Below are 17,508 nucleotides of genomic sequence, written 5' to 3'. Positions count from 1 at the left end.
TGTGGATGAAAGTAGCTTACCTTCTTATCATTTGATCAGTTTAAACAGTCTGTCTTTGCAGGAATAATATGCATTTATGGGTCCATAAATATTATTTTTTACCACAATCAGACATCTGAGATGTACACAGTCAACAGCAGGATTATGGTTGCTGAGTACAGGGGCTGCCTGTGGATGAGACAAGCTTATCATGTAATGATCAAGTTAAAGAGTCATTATTTAGGCTTTGCAGGACTAACATGCATTTGTATAAATAGACTTAAGCACTTCACTATGCATCTTTTATCATAGTTTGGACATTTGAGGTGTATTTAGGAATGGATGGATATGAAATTAATGAATTATAATGACAACAGTTCAGCTGTCCTTAGGTCAAGAAAATGAATCCAAAAGAACATGTGCATTTATGCATGGCCCACTCAAAAAGTGTTGAGGACCGATGGTCTGAAAACTGTCCAAGATACACTTTATCTGCCTCTGTGTGTACATAATACATAAAATATATACAAGTACTGCTTGCCATTCCTAGACATGTTGAGAAGTAAATGAGTAGAAGATATTTCATTTATTCTATACAGACAGCCTGAACAAGTTGTATCAGGCGATCAGTCCAAATGCTTTTCAACATGTGTTGGCTTTTTTCCATGCTTCAACACAGAGATTTTTTTTGTTTGTTTTGGTCCTGAACTATGGTCTTGAGGACACTTCTAGTGTGGCAGACAATGTTTCATTAGCTGTGAGGTAGACCTTTCTGTTCATAAATCGCTGTGACTGTAGCCACTACACAGATGTAATTTGTGAGGTGTTTGATGCCATAGAAGGTATATAATGTTTTAGCTTATTCCTGTAGTATCTCTCTCTCTCTCTCTCTCTATATATATATATATATGTGTGTATATATATATATATATATATATATATATATATATATATATATATATATATATATATACTACAGGAAATATATATACATATATATATATATATATATATATATATATATATATATATATATATATATATATATATATATATATAGATAGATATATATATATGTATATATTCCTCCACATGTAGAAATAATAAGTTGAAGAACTTGTTGAATGTTCTAGCACAGAGCCCTGTGTGTCCCCAGGTGCTCTCTAAAAAGTCCCTGAAGCTAAAATAGAAAATGTTATTCAAGCCTATGTCTCCAGTGGTATAGGAAGGTCATGAATTCCTATGCATTCTTTATGTGGACAACATATGTCAAAAATCTACTATAAGATAATCTATTATCTTCTGATTAGTGAAATCATGGTATGTCACCCACTGCTGGTAATCTTTTTTTTTTTGGCACAAAACACTGCCTCATCATGGTGCTAAAAAGTGCATGACACTGCTACATTGTCAATGCTTCTACTCCAAAGTCTCCAAGCATTATTGCTGTCTTCAACTTGGAAAATAACATGTTTTATTATTTAAGTTAGGTGCCCAGGAATGCAAAATGTCCTCCACATATGTCTATGAGCTATGACTTTGTTCACCTCACATACCCACATGTTCATATCACCAGGACATCTCCCTAAACATTTTCATTTTCTATAGCTTCTGTTGCCCATTTGAGCTCATTGCTGTATAGTACAACATCAGACTATCAGTCATTACTATTATGCACCAGTGTTCATTTCCTGCACAAATTATCACTGTGTGCTATGCAGCTTGTCTATGACTCTCATTTTGTCAGCACTTTTATCCAGATTGACATCTTACTTTAATTTAGTATGTTTTCAAGCTAACCGTGACCATATTCAGTTTAAGACAGTGAAAAAAGAATAGTTCATGATAGTATATCAAGATCTGTTATATCAGGGCTCAATATATTATAAAGAAAATATCAAACATTCAAAATGTTACAACTCAAAACATTTTCTGCATAATCATCACAAAAGTTGAAAATACATTGATGAGAAGCTTTCTGTAGCCCTCACTGTGAACAGTTTACCCCATACCTTGATCTCTAAATATGATGCCGCCGAGGTTGTACAAACACAGGGAATAAGGGAAAGTATTGAAACAGAGCACTCGGGCAGCCAAGGTAGTGCAGCAGTTAGTGTTGCCACTTCACAACAAGAGGTTATCCGGTTCGATCCCTGGCTGGGGTGCCTTCTGTGCGGAGTCTGCATGTCCTCCCTGTGGTCACGTGGGTTTCCTCCCACATCCCAGACACATGCTGTAGGTGGATTGGAAACTATAAATTGGCCCTAGGTGTGTGTGTGTGTGTGTGTGTGTGTGTGTGTGTGTGTGTGTGTGTGTGTGTGTGTGTGTGTGTGTGTGTGTGTGTGTGTGCCTTCTGTGGAAGGTTTGGTGCTGGGCTGGCAACTCGACACTGTAAAACTCCACTGCCAATCATGAGTGGACAGGTGATCTGCTGTGGCAACCCTTAACTGGGAAAAGCCAGAAGAAGGTTGAAACAGAACACTTGCATGTTCCTTTCATTCTAAATAACCTGCCCTTAAGACAAAATGCAATGATGAACATACTGCAGTCAATACAAAACAGTAAAACTCTGTGTTTAAAAATTCATAACACTTTCAGTATTATTAAAATGGAATATGATAAACTTGTTGTTCCCTGAAAGAAAATATAGTTCACAGTGGTTTTTTTACCTTGACGGCTTCCAAAGCAAATGCAGATAGAAATCAATATGTAAATCTATTTTTCTATTGCTGGTTATAGAACTAATATCTGATGTAGTTAAGCAGTTAATTAAAAAGCTTCTACTTTGAACATTTAATGCCAATGCTCCCATCACAAATGCACAACCTCAAAACCTACCATTATCATGTAACAAATGTGTCAGAAGACAGACTTACCTGTTCACTACTGTGCCATTTAATCATTGTTGTATTTATGGTAAGTTCTTCACCTACAGATAATGATGCGTCATAATCACCAGTTTTCATAAACTTAACAGAGCCATCAGGATTTTTCTGCCAGTTTATCAGATCATAGAATGCAACTGGATCACCATTGTTATCAAAGCTAATTTCTTCTCCAGACATTGTAAAAGAAACTTTCTTCATTAAAGACAGCAGCTTAAAAACAAACATTGAATTATAAGGGATACAGATGTTATTGAAATTCTGCCTTGCTACTAAAGTTGGATAAAATAAAATAACAAGCAGCACTGAACTATGCTTTGGTGAAAACGTCAAGCATAAATTATCTTTTCTGACTATCTTTAACTTGTTTCTCTTCTTTCTTTTTTCTACAATTTTCTTATTGGTCAGCTTTTGTGTCTGAGGAAAGATTATGGGACAACCTCTTTAAAGTAAAGTATTAACTAAAGTAATAATGTACTTGAAAGAAAAAAAAGACAATGAGGGTGCAGCATATGGCCTTTATTGCTTTGACAAACACTCTTCTATAATACCTAATAGTGAAAAATAATGCCATATAAAAGCAAGAGCATTTTACTTTATTTTGTATGTCAGCAAATATCATTTCATGTACATTTTAATGGTTAAGCAATGAACTTTATACTCTAACAAGTGCTCTTCTGGAGTACTGTATAGTGAGATGGTATAGTCAAATCTAAACAAGGATATTTCACTTTATTTTACTGCAAATTTTGGTTGATGCACTGTTTAATAGGGAAACACTGTAAGACAATCTATGCTTGGCATACAAGGCATTCTTGGATCCAGCTCCAATGGACCCTTTGCACATCCACAAAATGAACAGCATCAGAACCACTAGATACTAGAATTTAAATTTTGCTTGTGATATAAGTAAGACATGTTGATGAGACAGATATGTGTCTCAGAGGATTCCCATGCTCTAGAACAGGCTCCCCATCTACGTGAAGCAGATTCAATCCCTAAATTTATTTAAGCATAACCTTGACCAATGGATGGGAAATCACAAATTCACCCAGGGTCTTGCCTCCATTTTTCTCATAGACAGAGGCATACAGCAATGCCAAAAGTAACATACCCCCCACATAAACTCTACAAACTTCCTAACTAACATACCCCCTGCTAATAAAAGTCCATGATACACAGGGGGACACAACTGGGTTTGATTGCACAGCTAGACTTATAAAGGTCCTGTTGGCTCTTAGCCTATTGTGTACCTATAAACCTGTAATAAGGCCATCACAGCAAATGTACAAAATTCAGCATGCAACATTAATGATTTATTTATGCAGAGTAAATCTTGTTTTGATTTCAAGAAGTTTATATTTAATTCATTACATTCGAGTGACGCCTCCAGGTACATCTGCAGTTAACACCTACTGACGCCGCTAGGCATCAAATAATGCTTGTTCCTATTTGCATCAATAATTCTAAAACTATGTAATGTACAAGGTTTTAAACAATTTCATTTTAAAACTTACATAAAGACAAACTCAACTGCATTGATATTTGACCGCTATCTGATGCAGATAAAGAAATATTAACTGTTGTTTTTATGATATTAATATATACAGACATAATTTTCATATTTTTCTAAATATTTCAACAACCAGGTAACACTGACAGAAATCCTTAGCCTCATATGAAAGCTGTCAGCTAGAGGAATAAAATGCTGTTGACAGTATGTGTGTAACTAGAGTGGTTGCTGAGATATTGTAAGTTGTTTACAAAATATTACAAATGTAATAGTTACTCCCCCGGATTCTGCAATCCCTGCACAGCATGCAGGACTAGTGCAGGAGCTCAAGCAGGCAATACGCCTGCCGTACGATCCAGGAATAACCTGTAGGAATGTGCACGAGTGCCCCTGTATACAAATTATCCCATTTGCTGGAGAAATCCATGCAAAGGAGGTGAATTTGTGATCCAGGAAGCTGGAAACCGGTTGTGCAGGACTAGTGTAATCTGCAGAAATGTACTCCACCAGTAACAGAGTACATTTCTACAAATTACAAAACTAAACCATGACAGCTCCAAATAAAGGGGTGGATATCATGTAGAAAGCATGCCAATGGCCAGCTATAAAGCCATTAGCATGGAAAACATTTGCAAAAATAAAAAAATCAACTTTTATTTTTGTTTTAGCCAGTCTCGGCTGTTAAGCGTAGGGCAGTGGCGCACAAATGGGATTGGGTGGAAAATAAAAAAAAACTAAAATAAGCATTCTAACCAAAATCACTATTTTACCATAATACCCAATGGCACACTGAAGGCAACATGGCCAGTGAGTAGTGGTTGCTAAGGGGGGAGGCTCAGTGTGGGACATGTAACTATGCATCAGCACGCAATCCTATGCAAATGAGGGGAATGATACTGAATCCCAGATTTTCCCTGCATGCTAGTCAGCACTCAACAGTGTAAGAGCAGGAATAGCTTGGTGCAAGCCTAGGAGTTAGCTGACATTATGGGGGGGTGTCAGGCATACTGTAAGTGGATTGGAGCCCTGTGGCTCGGGTTTGCCCTTAGCTTAGCAGAGCTAAGCATGGGGGTGTGTCTGAGGCTGCCTAGCGCTCTTTATATTGCCTAAGCAGGTGTGCGTGCCATGCACCAGGTTTAAAGGAAAAAGAAAAGTAAACCAGGAAATAGCAGCTCTGTGCACATTTGAGCACTGTGTTTGTGCTGCACACCCCCGGCTTAAACAGGAAGGCAATGGGAAGGGAAAACAGCAGTAGGAAGGTAATCTAGGAGAGCTAGCATAGCTGGCAGGTGAAATGTATCAGAATCAGCCAATTACACAGGCAGCAGACCAGCCCAGCCCAGAACACTAGTATAAACTATGCAAACACCTTTCCCTCTGTTTTTCCCATACTCTACACCACTGGTGTATACAAGTGGGGAACTTTTAACAAACAAAACAACAAAATGATAGGGACTGCAATAGCTATCATACAACAACATGTGGAACAGGCTGAGGATGGAGAGGATGTGAATGTTGTTGACCAACCCACAGTGAGGAGACGGAGAAGAGTGTACAGACCCAGAATAACCTACCAGGGGCTAAATGAGCTGGAGATAGTGGAGCGCCATAGGGTAGACTGGAACCTCTTATAGCAAATTGTTGAGCTGTGCCGGCCATGCCTGACACACGGAACTAACAGAGGGGAACCCATCCTAGTGGATACCAAGGTATGTATAGGCCTAAGAATACTAGCTACAGGTAATTTCCAAAGGCCAACTGGAGATATGATGGGGATCTCACAGGCATCAGCATCCAGGGTACTCCACCAGTCCTGGATGCCATGTCAGCACATGCCAGTGAGCACGTATATTTCCCCAACACCCATGAGGCATTGACCAGCAATATGCATCTGATCCACCAAATAGCAGAATACCCTGAGGTAGTGGGTGCTATAGACTGCACGCCCATGTGCATCAAAGTACCACCCGGTGAGTGGGGTAGGTTCTACATCAACCACAAGGGCTTCACCTCCATCAACTGCCAGGTCATGTGTGATGTCCAGGCATAACAATGAATGTGTGTGCTGGCTGCCCTGGAAGCTATCACAATTCACACATCTGGCATCTGACACATCTGTTCCAAAGATTTGCCAATGGGGACATCCCTTACAGTCAACTAGTGGGGGATGCTGGTTATGCACTGGATCCGTGGCTGATGACACCCATCAGAAATGCACACACACCCGAACAAGAACTCTATAAAGAGGCACACACACACAGACCAGACTTATAATAGAGCATGTGTTTGGGATGCTCAAGTCATGGTTCCAGTGCCTGGACACATCTGGTGAAGCCTTGCAGTACTCACCAGCTACATGTACCCAAATTGTCATCGTATGTACCATGCTACACAATATAATCCTGCGGAAACAGCTGCAGGAGGAACAGCACGGGGTAGGGCCACACAGCCACCCACCATTGCCAAGGCCTGCACAGGCAGAGAGTGACTTGGAGGAGGAAAAACCTAAGCCTGCCCCAGTAGGCAGAAGGAGGTGTGCCCAGTCTCTGGCCTTGGCAAATAGGCAATGCATAGCACATACACTGACACAGGAGGGACCCTGGGAATGACACCTCTCTCTGACTCGCACATACAGTAAAAGGGATGCCAAACATCACACTACCTGTGCTCAACCATGTGTAGGGAGTGTATTATGTGCATCCGACATAGACAGCCCTTCAGCACCACCCTCAATACTGGCACACACACAAGGTAAGTCACTCAACCTACCAATTGCATTAGTATGTGTTGTTACCTGTATCTATGGTATGGATGTGAGCATGCAAGGGAATCAGGTGGCTGAATGGTATGCCAGCAGATAGTAGACACCTATAGTGGTACCATGAGATCTGTAGCAAATACTGGTGTCACCATAGTAGCCAGTACTACACAGGGCGACAAAACCCACTGCTGGAAATGTGCTTGGCCACATGTGTGTCCATATGACTCACACATGAAAGTCATGGAGGTTCACTTACCCAACAACAGTTTCAGCCAGCAGGACAGGTGTAGACAAACACAAACAAAGGCTGTGCTAAGGCCTCTGAATGATGCCTATGGGTAACCTGCCCCCCAGGCCTACACAAACAGACTACATCAGGTCAGGCAGTGGGATGTTAGTTCTGAAGGATAGGAAGTCAGAAACTAATATGTAGGTCAATCAAACCTAAGACCTGTAGTACATTGATATGCCTCTAGTCAGCATGATAGGTTAGAATACAGAATGAAATGGAGTACCTGACATACCAGTACAGTCATAGCAAATGTGTACAAGTGTCAGGTGTACCACCCCCCATCGTATGTAGAAATGTAGAAACAGTTATGTGTGCCTCCCCAATCCTGTGTAGAGATGTAGAAACAGTTAGCTGTGCCCCCCGATCTTATGTTGAAATGTAGTAACAGTCAGGTGTGCCCCCCCAATCCTGTGTAGAAATGTAGAAACAGTCAGGTGTGCCCCCCCCAATCCTGTGTAGAAATGTAGAAACAGTCAGGTGTGCCCCCCATCCTATGTAAAATGTAGAAACAGTCAGGTGTGCCCCCCAATCCTGTGTAGAGATGTAGAAACAGTCAGGTGTGCCCCCCATCTCATGTAGAAATGTAGTAACAGTCAAGTGTGCCCCCTCAATCCTGTGTAGAAATGTAGAAACAGTCAGGTGTGCCCCCCATCCTATGTAAAATGTAAAAACAGTCAGGTGTGCCCCCCAATCCTAAGTAGAGATGTAGAAACAATCAGGTGTGCCCCCATCTTATGTAGAAATGTAGTAACAGTCAGGTGTGCCCCCCCCAATCCTGTGTAGAAATGTAGAAACAGTCAGGTGTTCCCTCCCAGTCCTGTGTAGAAATGTAGAAGCAGTCAGGTGTGCCCCCCCATCCTATGTAGAAATGTATTAACAGTCAGGTGTGCCCCCTTCCCCAATTCTGTGTAGAAATATAGAAATAGTCATGTGTGCTCCCTCCAACCCTACTTAGAAATGTAGTAACAGTCAGATGCCCTATTTAGAAATGTAGTAACAGTCTGGTGTGCCCCCCCAAATCCAATGTACGCACGTCGTAACAGTCAGGTGTGCCCCCCCACAACCCTATGTAGAAATGTAGTAACATGTATGTGTAGGTATAATACCAGTGGAGCACAGATGCCCAGACATGGCCAAGGTAGCAGGATAGATTGTAGCATTTGCACAATATGCAGGTATGTGTGTATTAGGTTGGTCTATGTTTCATATTGTGTGAGAGTGGTCTGTATGTATGCATGGTAAGGTATGACCTGGTGGCTATTGCCCACTACTGCTGATGACAGGGCCAAGTCCTCACAACTGCAGTGCCAAAGACAATTCCCACCATTATGACACATGATAGCAGTAAGCCATTATAAATATATGGTGGTAACATGTGTCACCATCTGAAAGATTGACATGGCATGGCTGTTGGCCTAGATATACAAGCAGTACACAGGGGAAAGTACCCCAGACATACAGTATAGATTGTGTAACTGTGAAATAGACACACCCTTGGAATTGTGCATACAGGCATGCATCACATTATCTGGTCCTGTAGTAGGGGATACTGGTGTTGTCTGCCCAAACACTTGCAGATCACAAAGGAGGTAGGACTGATGTATTGGGAAACAGCTAATGTACCTACACATGTCAGCATAACTGGAATGCCCCATGCATATCTGTGTGTCAGATGCAAGTAGTGTCCATAGCACACATGCACCCAACTCACCCAAACACATCCCACAGGAACCTCTCTGGTCATATCCGTGCTATGGGGAATGGGTACAATATGACCCCACCTGTATATGGCAATAGTGAAAGAATGCAACATGTAGTGCAGGTATCCCATGCAGGTGTGTCCCTAGCCATAGGTAGCACCCTGCCAGCATCCTCACCACCTGATCAAGACTGATAGAAGGTATTGGCATGAACACCTAGCACACCTACCCTGTCACCCCAGGGGAATATACTGTATGGTGGTCTGAGACTGCAGGACTGACAGAATGCAACGGCCTGCCACAGCTGGCCCACATCAACACCAAATGGCCTACAGGTTTCTGCCAAAGGCCTGTGTTTCACACATACTGCCAATGCATGTTATGTCATAGACATCCAAATAACAACATAGCACACTTCACATAAGCCATATGCAAGGCCATGTGGACAAACCACAGTAACATGTCCACCATGTCCCACTGCATAAACTGTAGACTAATACCAAAACACAGCTGTGATGGGGTGATAACCTTAAGGAACGTATCAGAGAATGTATGCATAATGTATGGAAGAGGATAGAATAATAGTGAGCTGGGTGGGAGCATGGGCAGCTTGGAATGTGCAAGGTCCAACACAAAGCTGTGTGCACACACTATCCCTGGCTGCAAACACATAAATGGGTGGCTACATACCTGCCCATACACCTCAATAGGGGTAATGTCCTGTCTCATGGCCCCTGCCTCTGGGTAACCTGTGTGAATTTGTACAGCTGTGACGTATTGCCACAGCAAGATAAGGCCATACTGTCATGTCGATGGCTGTACAAGTATGGGATCCTCTGCCAGCACTGTACCAAAGTGCTGAACCGGATACACAGACCCAGCAGCAAGTGTCTGCAGCTCCCCCTGTAGAATGGCATAACTTACCATGAATATGTAGGCGTCTGCCCACAATACCAGACACAGCTGCAGTCACCCTTGTCCCCCAAGACATCACTGTGAGCAAGAATTTCCACCTGACAGTACATGAGGACAGAAAGCATCACAGTGTATAACAGTACACATGACTGAATATCTCTGCTAACAGCAGTACCATGTAGCTGAAGCAGCACAGTTTGCTACCTGTAGGTGTACAACACAAAGGTCTGCACTGGAGTACAAACTACCTGGAATGGATCCATGTATTCAATACAGAAGTGCATACTGGGCATGCTGACACACTTAAACAAATGAAGCCCATGTCTGCAAACAACAGTGGACCATACATATCTGGCAGTTGCAGATGTTAGTGCATACACTCAACAGTATGCACCAGTCATGCTTTGCAGACACAGTGGATAGGAATACAGACATATATCCAATAACAACACACTATAATAATCCAAAAGTAGATGTACATAGATGAGTGGAAGAGAGTGACTGTGACAAGGAGATATCCATTATGAGGCCTGTCCCACCTAGCACACAGCCAAATGGCTACAACCACATGAGGTGCAAATGTCACTCACAGTAAACATTAGCCACCAGTATCCATCAGCATTACAAACTATGAGGTGCAAGTGCTAGCTGCGCTACATGACTGTACAAGGAAGTGGTCATCTAGCAGCTGTATATATGTACCTGCGGAATATAACCCTGTGTATGCCCGCATGTGGTGTGTCAACCTCTTGATGGATGGGTTATGGCCCAAGCACACACACTGCCCTCCCCATAGCCCTACTATGACAAGCCTGCTGAGGTCATCCACTTTGAAATACACCTTTGGGAATGGAGTGTCCCAGTAATCTCTGTGGCACATCCTAAAGCTGTGTAATACTGTAGTGTGATGACCTAGTTATGTAGGCATTCTAATCTCAGATGTGGCAATTGTGTGTGTGTGTCTGTGTGTGTGTGTGTGTGTGTGTGTGTGTGTGTGTGTGTGTGTGTGTGTGTGTGTGTGTGTGTGTGTGTGTGTGTGTCTGTGTAGGAAGCAATGTTTTTTAGGCTAGTCACCCTCACTACAATTCAAATGCCCTACTTTGGCAAGCCTGCTGATGTCATTCACTGTGAAATACATCTTTGGGAAAGCTGTAGCTCAGTAATCTCTGTAGCGTTTCCTATGACTGCGTACTGCTGTAGTGTAATAAACTAGCTAGGTAGGAGTTCTATTCCCAGACATGGCAACTGAGTGTGTGTGTGTGTGTGTGTGTGTGTGTGTGTGTGTGTGTGTGTGTGTGTGTGTGTGTGTGTGTCTGTGTCAAGAGTAATGCTTTTTAGGCTGGGCACACTCACTACAATTCACATGTCCTACTTTGGCAAGGCTGCTGATGTCATTCAGTGTGAAATACACCTTTGTGAAAGGTGTAGCCCAGTATTCTCTGTGGCACATCCTATAACTGTGGACTGCTGTAGTGTGATAAACTAGTTAGGTAGGAGTTCTAATCCCAGACATGGAAACTGTGTGTGGGTGTCTCTGTCTGTCTAGAGAGCAATGCTTTTTAGGCTAGTCACACTCACTACAATTCAAATGCCCCACGTTGGCAGGGCTACTGATGCCATTAACTGTGAAATACACCTTTGGGAAAGGTGTAGCCCAGTAATCTCTGTGGCACATCCTATAACTGCATACTGCTGTAGTGTGATGAACTAGTTAGGTAGGAGGTCTAATCCCAGACATGGAAACTGTGTGTGGGCGTCTCTGTCTGTCTAGAGAGCAATGCGTTTTAGGCTAGTCACACTCACTACAATTCAAATGCCCTACTTTGGCAAGGCTACTGATGTCATTCACTGTTAAATACACCTTTGGGAAAGGTGTAGCCCAGTAATCTCTGTGGTGCATCCTATAACTACATACTGCTGTAGTGTAATAAACTAGTTAGGTAGGAGTTCTAATCCCACACATGGCAACTGTTTGTGTGTGTCCCTGTCTGTGTAGGGAGGAATGCAATTTAGGCTAGTCACACTCACTACAATTCAAAAGCCCTACTTTGGCAAGGCTACTGATGTCATTCACTGTGAAATACAAATTTGGGAACAGTGTAGCCCAGTATTCTCTGTGGCATGTACTATAACTGTGTACTCCTGTAGTGTGATAAACTAGTTAAGTAGGAATTTGAATCCCAGACATGGCAACTGTGTGTGTGTGTGTCTGTGTGTCTGTGTGTGTGTGTGTGTGTGTGTGTGTGTGTGTGTAGAGAGCAACGCTTTTTAGGCTAGTCACACTCACTGCAATTCAAATGCCCTACTTTGCCAAGGCTGCTGATGTCATTCACCATGAAATACACCTTTGGAAACAGTGTAGCCCAGTAATCTCCATAGTACATCCTATAACTGCGTTCTGCTGTAGTGTGATAAACTAGTTAGATAGGAGTTCTAATCCCAGACATGGCAACTGTGTGTGTCTCTGTGTAGAAAGCAGTGCTTTTTAGGTTAGTCACAGTCACTACAATTCAAATGCTTACTTTGGCAAGGCTTCTGTCATTCACTGTGAAATACACCTTTGAGAACAGTGTACACAGTAATCTCCATGACACGTCCTATAACTGAGTACGGCTGTATTGTGATAAACTAGTTAGATAGGAGTTCTAATTCCAGACATGGAAACTGTGTGTGTGTGTGTGTGTGTGTGTGTGTGTGTGTGTGTGTGTGTGTGTGTGTGTGTGTGTGTGTGTGTGAGTGTGTGTGTGTGTGTGTGTGTCTGTCTGTGTATGGAAAAATGCTTTTTAGGCTACTCATGCCCACTACAATTCAAATGTCATACTTTGGCAAGGCTACTGATGTCATTCACTGTGAAATACACCTTTGGGGAAGGAGTACTCCAGTAATCCCTGTGGCGTGTCCTCTAACAGTATAATGTAATGTGATATAGAAATCTGGTAGGGGTTAATTCCCACACATGGCAAGTGTGGATGCTTGTGTGTGTTTCTATGTCTGTGTAGGGAGCAATGCTTTTTAAGCTAGTCACACTCACTACAATTCAAATGCCCTACATTGGCAAGCCTGCTGATGTCATTCACTGTGAAATACACCTTTGGGGAAGGAGTACTCCAGTAATCTCCATGGTGCATCCTATAATGGCATAATGCTGTAGTGTGATATAGAACTCTGGTAGGGATTCTATTCCCACACATAGTAAGTGTGGATGTTTGTGTGTGCATTTCTATGTCTGTGTAGGGAGCAATGCTTTTTAGGTTAGTTACACTTATTACAATTCAAATGCTCTACTTTGGCAAGCCTGCTGATGTCATTCACTTAGAAATACACCTTTGGAACAAAATAGCCCAGTAATCTCTGTGGCATGTCCTATAACTGTGTGATGCTGTAGTGTATTAAACTAGTTAGGTAGGAGGTCTAATCTCAGACATGACAACTGTGTGTTTGTGTGTTTCTGTCTGTGTAGGGAGCAATGCTTTTTAGGCTAGTCACACTCATTACAATTCAAATGCCCTACTTTGGCAAGCCTGCTGATGTCATTCACTTTGAAATACACCTTTAGGGAAAGAGTACTCCAGTAATCTCCATGGTGCATCCTATAACTGTGTGATGCTGTAGTGTGATAAATTAATTAGGTATGAGTTCTAATCCCACACATGACAACTGTGTGTGCGTCTCTGTGTAGGGAGCAATGCTTTTTAGGCTAGTCACACTCACTACAATTCAAATGCCCTACTTTGGCAAGCCTGCTGATGTCATTCACTTTGAAATACACATTTTTTAAAGAAATAGCCCAATAATCTCTGTGGTGTGTCCTATAACTGTGTAATGCTGTAGTGTGATAAGCTAGTTAGGTAGGAGTTCTAATCCTAGACATGGCAACTTTGTGTATGTTTCCCTGTCTGTGTTGGGAGCGATGCTTTTTAGGCTAGTCACACTTACTACAAATCAAATGCCTTGCTTTGGCAAGCCTGCTGATATCATTCCCTGCGAAATACACTCTTGGGAAGGAGTACTCCAGTAATCTCCATGGCACATCCTAAAACAGCACAATGCTGTAATGTGATATAGAACTCTGGTAGGGACTCTATTCCCACATGGCAAGTGTGGATGTTTGTGTGTGCATTTCTATGTCTGTGTAGGGAGCAATGCTTTTTAGGCTAGTTACTCTCACTACAATTCAAATGCCCTACTTTGGCAAGCCTGCTGATGTCATTCACTGTGAAATACTACTTTGGGGAAGGAGTGCTCCAGTAATCTCCATGGTGCGTCCTATAACTGCATAGTGCTGTAGTGTAATAAACTAGTCAAGTAGGAGTTCTAATCCCAGATATGGCAGGTGTGTGTGTGTGTGTGTGTGTGTGTGTGTGTGTGTGTGTGTGTGTGTGTGTGTGTGTGTGTGTGTGTGTGTGTGTGTGTGTGTGTGTGTGTGTGTGTGTGTATGCGTGTGTGTGTGTGTGTGTGTGTGTGTGTGTGTGTGTGTGTGTGTGTGTGTGTGTGTGTCATTCATATCCTGTGTGGAGGTGGCTGTGAGTGTGTAAAAACTGGACTCATTGTGGAGGGGGTTTAGCAAATTTCTTATATGGTGGCCCTAGTATATGTCACAATGTCCACCTTACAGGGATAACAGATGTGAAATAGCGAGAGGCTGGGGTGCGAATCCATACTCCTACATGTGACATCAAGGACTGGTGAAGAAAGTTAGCAGCCCTTGTATTATCCAGAGAACACTCTCAACCCATGTCTCATAAACACACACACTTGCCTAGGCAACAACCGCTATGTTGATAGTGCCCTGCATATTGCCCACTGATAGTAACCATGGTGTGATTGCAATGGGCTACAGAGGGCATGGCACCCTGTCCATCAGTCAAATAAGCATGTACATGCAGATAGTGCACCTTCCCTTTGTACCCCACTGGACACCTGCAACACCTGTGGTGCCATCAGATGTGACCCAAAAAGGACATACCATGCCTTAAACACATGCCCTGTATGGACAGATGCCACTGACACCAAGGAATACCTGTATCATGCTATCAATGTAGGTGCAGGGTCAACCTGCTGTCTATTACCAGTTCCCACCTCATGAGGCCAGGACTGCACATATGATGATAATCTGTGTACACAACATGGGCCAGACACCCCAGGTACAGTTCCACATGTCACTGTACATGCATGTGGAATGTGTGCACATCCCAGACACCATCCATGTAATTGACTAAAGAACACATACATAGCAAGCAATGAACAGCAATGGCCACACACAATAATTACCCAGGTGACTGGACTCTGGCTAACAAAGTTCGCAGATGACTGCAAACTGGTAGCCATTATTGAATCCCCAAATGATGTGGATACTCTACAAAGGGCCTTACAGAAACAGATGCTTTGTGCCAGAGCCATGAGCTCAAGCTCAATGCCAAGAAATGTATAGTTATCCCCTTTGGGAAAAAACATGTACCCGTGAATTACCACATAGGTGGCAGTACACTAAACACCGAAAGTGTGATAAGAGACTTAGGGACACAGGTGAACACTGGTCTCATCTTTGATAACCACATCACCACAACAGTCAGGAAATTCTTCTATGTCGCACACCTCATCACTAAGGGCTTTTCATCCAGAAAAAAAGAGGCCATTGTCCCACTGTACTCATCCCTCATTAGACCCATTATAGAATACAATGCCCCGTTTGGTATGTCCCTCTCAAGACATCTGCAACAACTAGAAAGGCCACAAAAATACCTCACTAAAAGAATCACAGGCCTAAAGCAGATGCCCTGCGTTGACCACTTTAAAAAACTCCAGCTATACTCTGTCGCATATCGTCTACTCAGAGACGATCTCTGCTTAACATACAAGGCCATGTCAAACCCAGAGCTGTTGGACATGCTACACTTAAAGAAATCCCTCAGAGCCACATGCTCCAGGGATCTAAACCTTGTCATCACAATCAAGAAAACATGCTAGAGGGATAGATTCCTGACCCAGAGACTCCACAGACTCTGGAATAGACTGCCCATACATGTCAAGCAGAGCACCTCTTTGGCCTTCTTCAAAATTAACCTTGATTGAATGGGAGAAAGGAAATTCACCCTGGGGATCACATCAGTTGCCCTGTTAGACAGGGGTCCAGGGAAATAAATAGTGTGAGAAGAAATAACCAGGGAATTGTTATGACTAGGCTTGTATAGGCCCTAGGGCCGATAGCCTAGTACCAACCTATAAACCTATGAACCTACTGGGTAATGATCTGACATGTGCAATGTGACAGTAGACTACTGTCTGTACAGCACATGTTAGTGAGGGCTTCTGACATGTAGTTATGGCATACATATTGTTGTCAAACATCTATCTGTCAACACATTCATCCTACTGCATAGCTACTTGCCAAGCTGATGACTGTCAGTCCCTGTACAGATGTGCAAATGGCAGGTATCCAGCTGGGATATGTACAGGCAACCTAAGCTTGATTGACACTGACATGTCTACCCAGCTGTGTAAGAACTGGCACATATAGGAGATAACAGCCTGTATGCACCACATGCCATGGGTACCTTCACTATACTACCACAGTCAACAGAACATGCTTGGGTACAGGTCTCCATCACAGACACTAACCATGTGTTATAATGCATATTGCATACATGTCAACTTGATCACCTTTGTTGCCATGTGCAGGAGGCATCTGGAGGATTGGCTGATGCATGTCAATCTCAACCTGAGAGTCACTACAGTAGTGTCTGTGGATAGATTGTCTACTGCCACATGGCAGGTGGCAGGATGCCACTGTACACACAACCCCTACACAACCCATCTCTCCTTGGACAATAGCTAGGTACACAGCTATGACCACCTGCAGTGATGCACCCCAGTACTGACACATGTGTACATGTGCATGACTGAGTATAGCAGTGTCTATGTGTTAGCACACCTGTACTTAACAATTCCATGAGGGCCTTCAGAACTACCGCACCACCCATTGCCATAGTCAGTTGTGGCTGCTGCTGTATGGGACATTACATGTACCCTGTTAAGCTTCCCTCCATACTGGCTACATGAGCCTTGCAGTGCCAGCACAACAGTGTTGTACAAATGGGTTGATAGGCATGGATACCCATTGCATTCTGGCAAGTGTGTGTATGTGTGCATGTCCGTATATCTGTATGGTACAGCATTCCGAGGCCACATACTCCTATTACAATACCCATTGCCACACAGTAGTACAGATAGTGTTGTTGCTGCCCATAGGTGAGGCATGACAATGTAACTCCCTACTATGTGTGTGGCATGTGCATTAGATGCATATCCCTGTAGTACCACTGTTGGGATATACTATGGATTGTACTGCAGTCATGGCCAATGTGTGATGGTGGGTATGGCAGAGTGTCATCATAGGTTTCAGGGAGTACAATAGCCACTGGGGGATATGGGTGCTGTGTACACTGTCATTACACCAAGATACA

The 17,508-nt window shown here is 42.8% G+C and overlaps 1 protein-coding gene across 1 annotated transcript in view; it reads right to left on the bottom strand.

The window, feature by feature from the left end:
• Positions 1–17,508, bottom strand: part of LOC122801411 (extracellular calcium-sensing receptor-like) — a 140,107-nt gene that overhangs the window by 57,827 nt on the left and 64,772 nt on the right. The window contains exon 3 of the mRNA XM_044070926.1: positions 2,856–3,077. Coding sequence (XP_043926861.1) covers positions 2,856–3,077 — 222 coding nt within the window. The remainder of the gene's footprint in view (positions 1–2,855; positions 3,078–17,508) is intronic.

The sequence above is a fragment of the Protopterus annectens genome, chromosome 4.part1, assembly GCF_019279795.1.
Source record: "Protopterus annectens isolate FY-2018-M chromosome 4.part1, PAN1.0, whole genome shotgun sequence".
Classification (NCBI taxonomy): Eukaryota; Metazoa; Chordata; order Ceratodontiformes; family Protopteridae; genus Protopterus; species Protopterus annectens.
The sequence above is the reverse complement of the archived record's forward strand: the minus strand, read 5'-3'. Positions and strand labels throughout refer to the sequence as shown.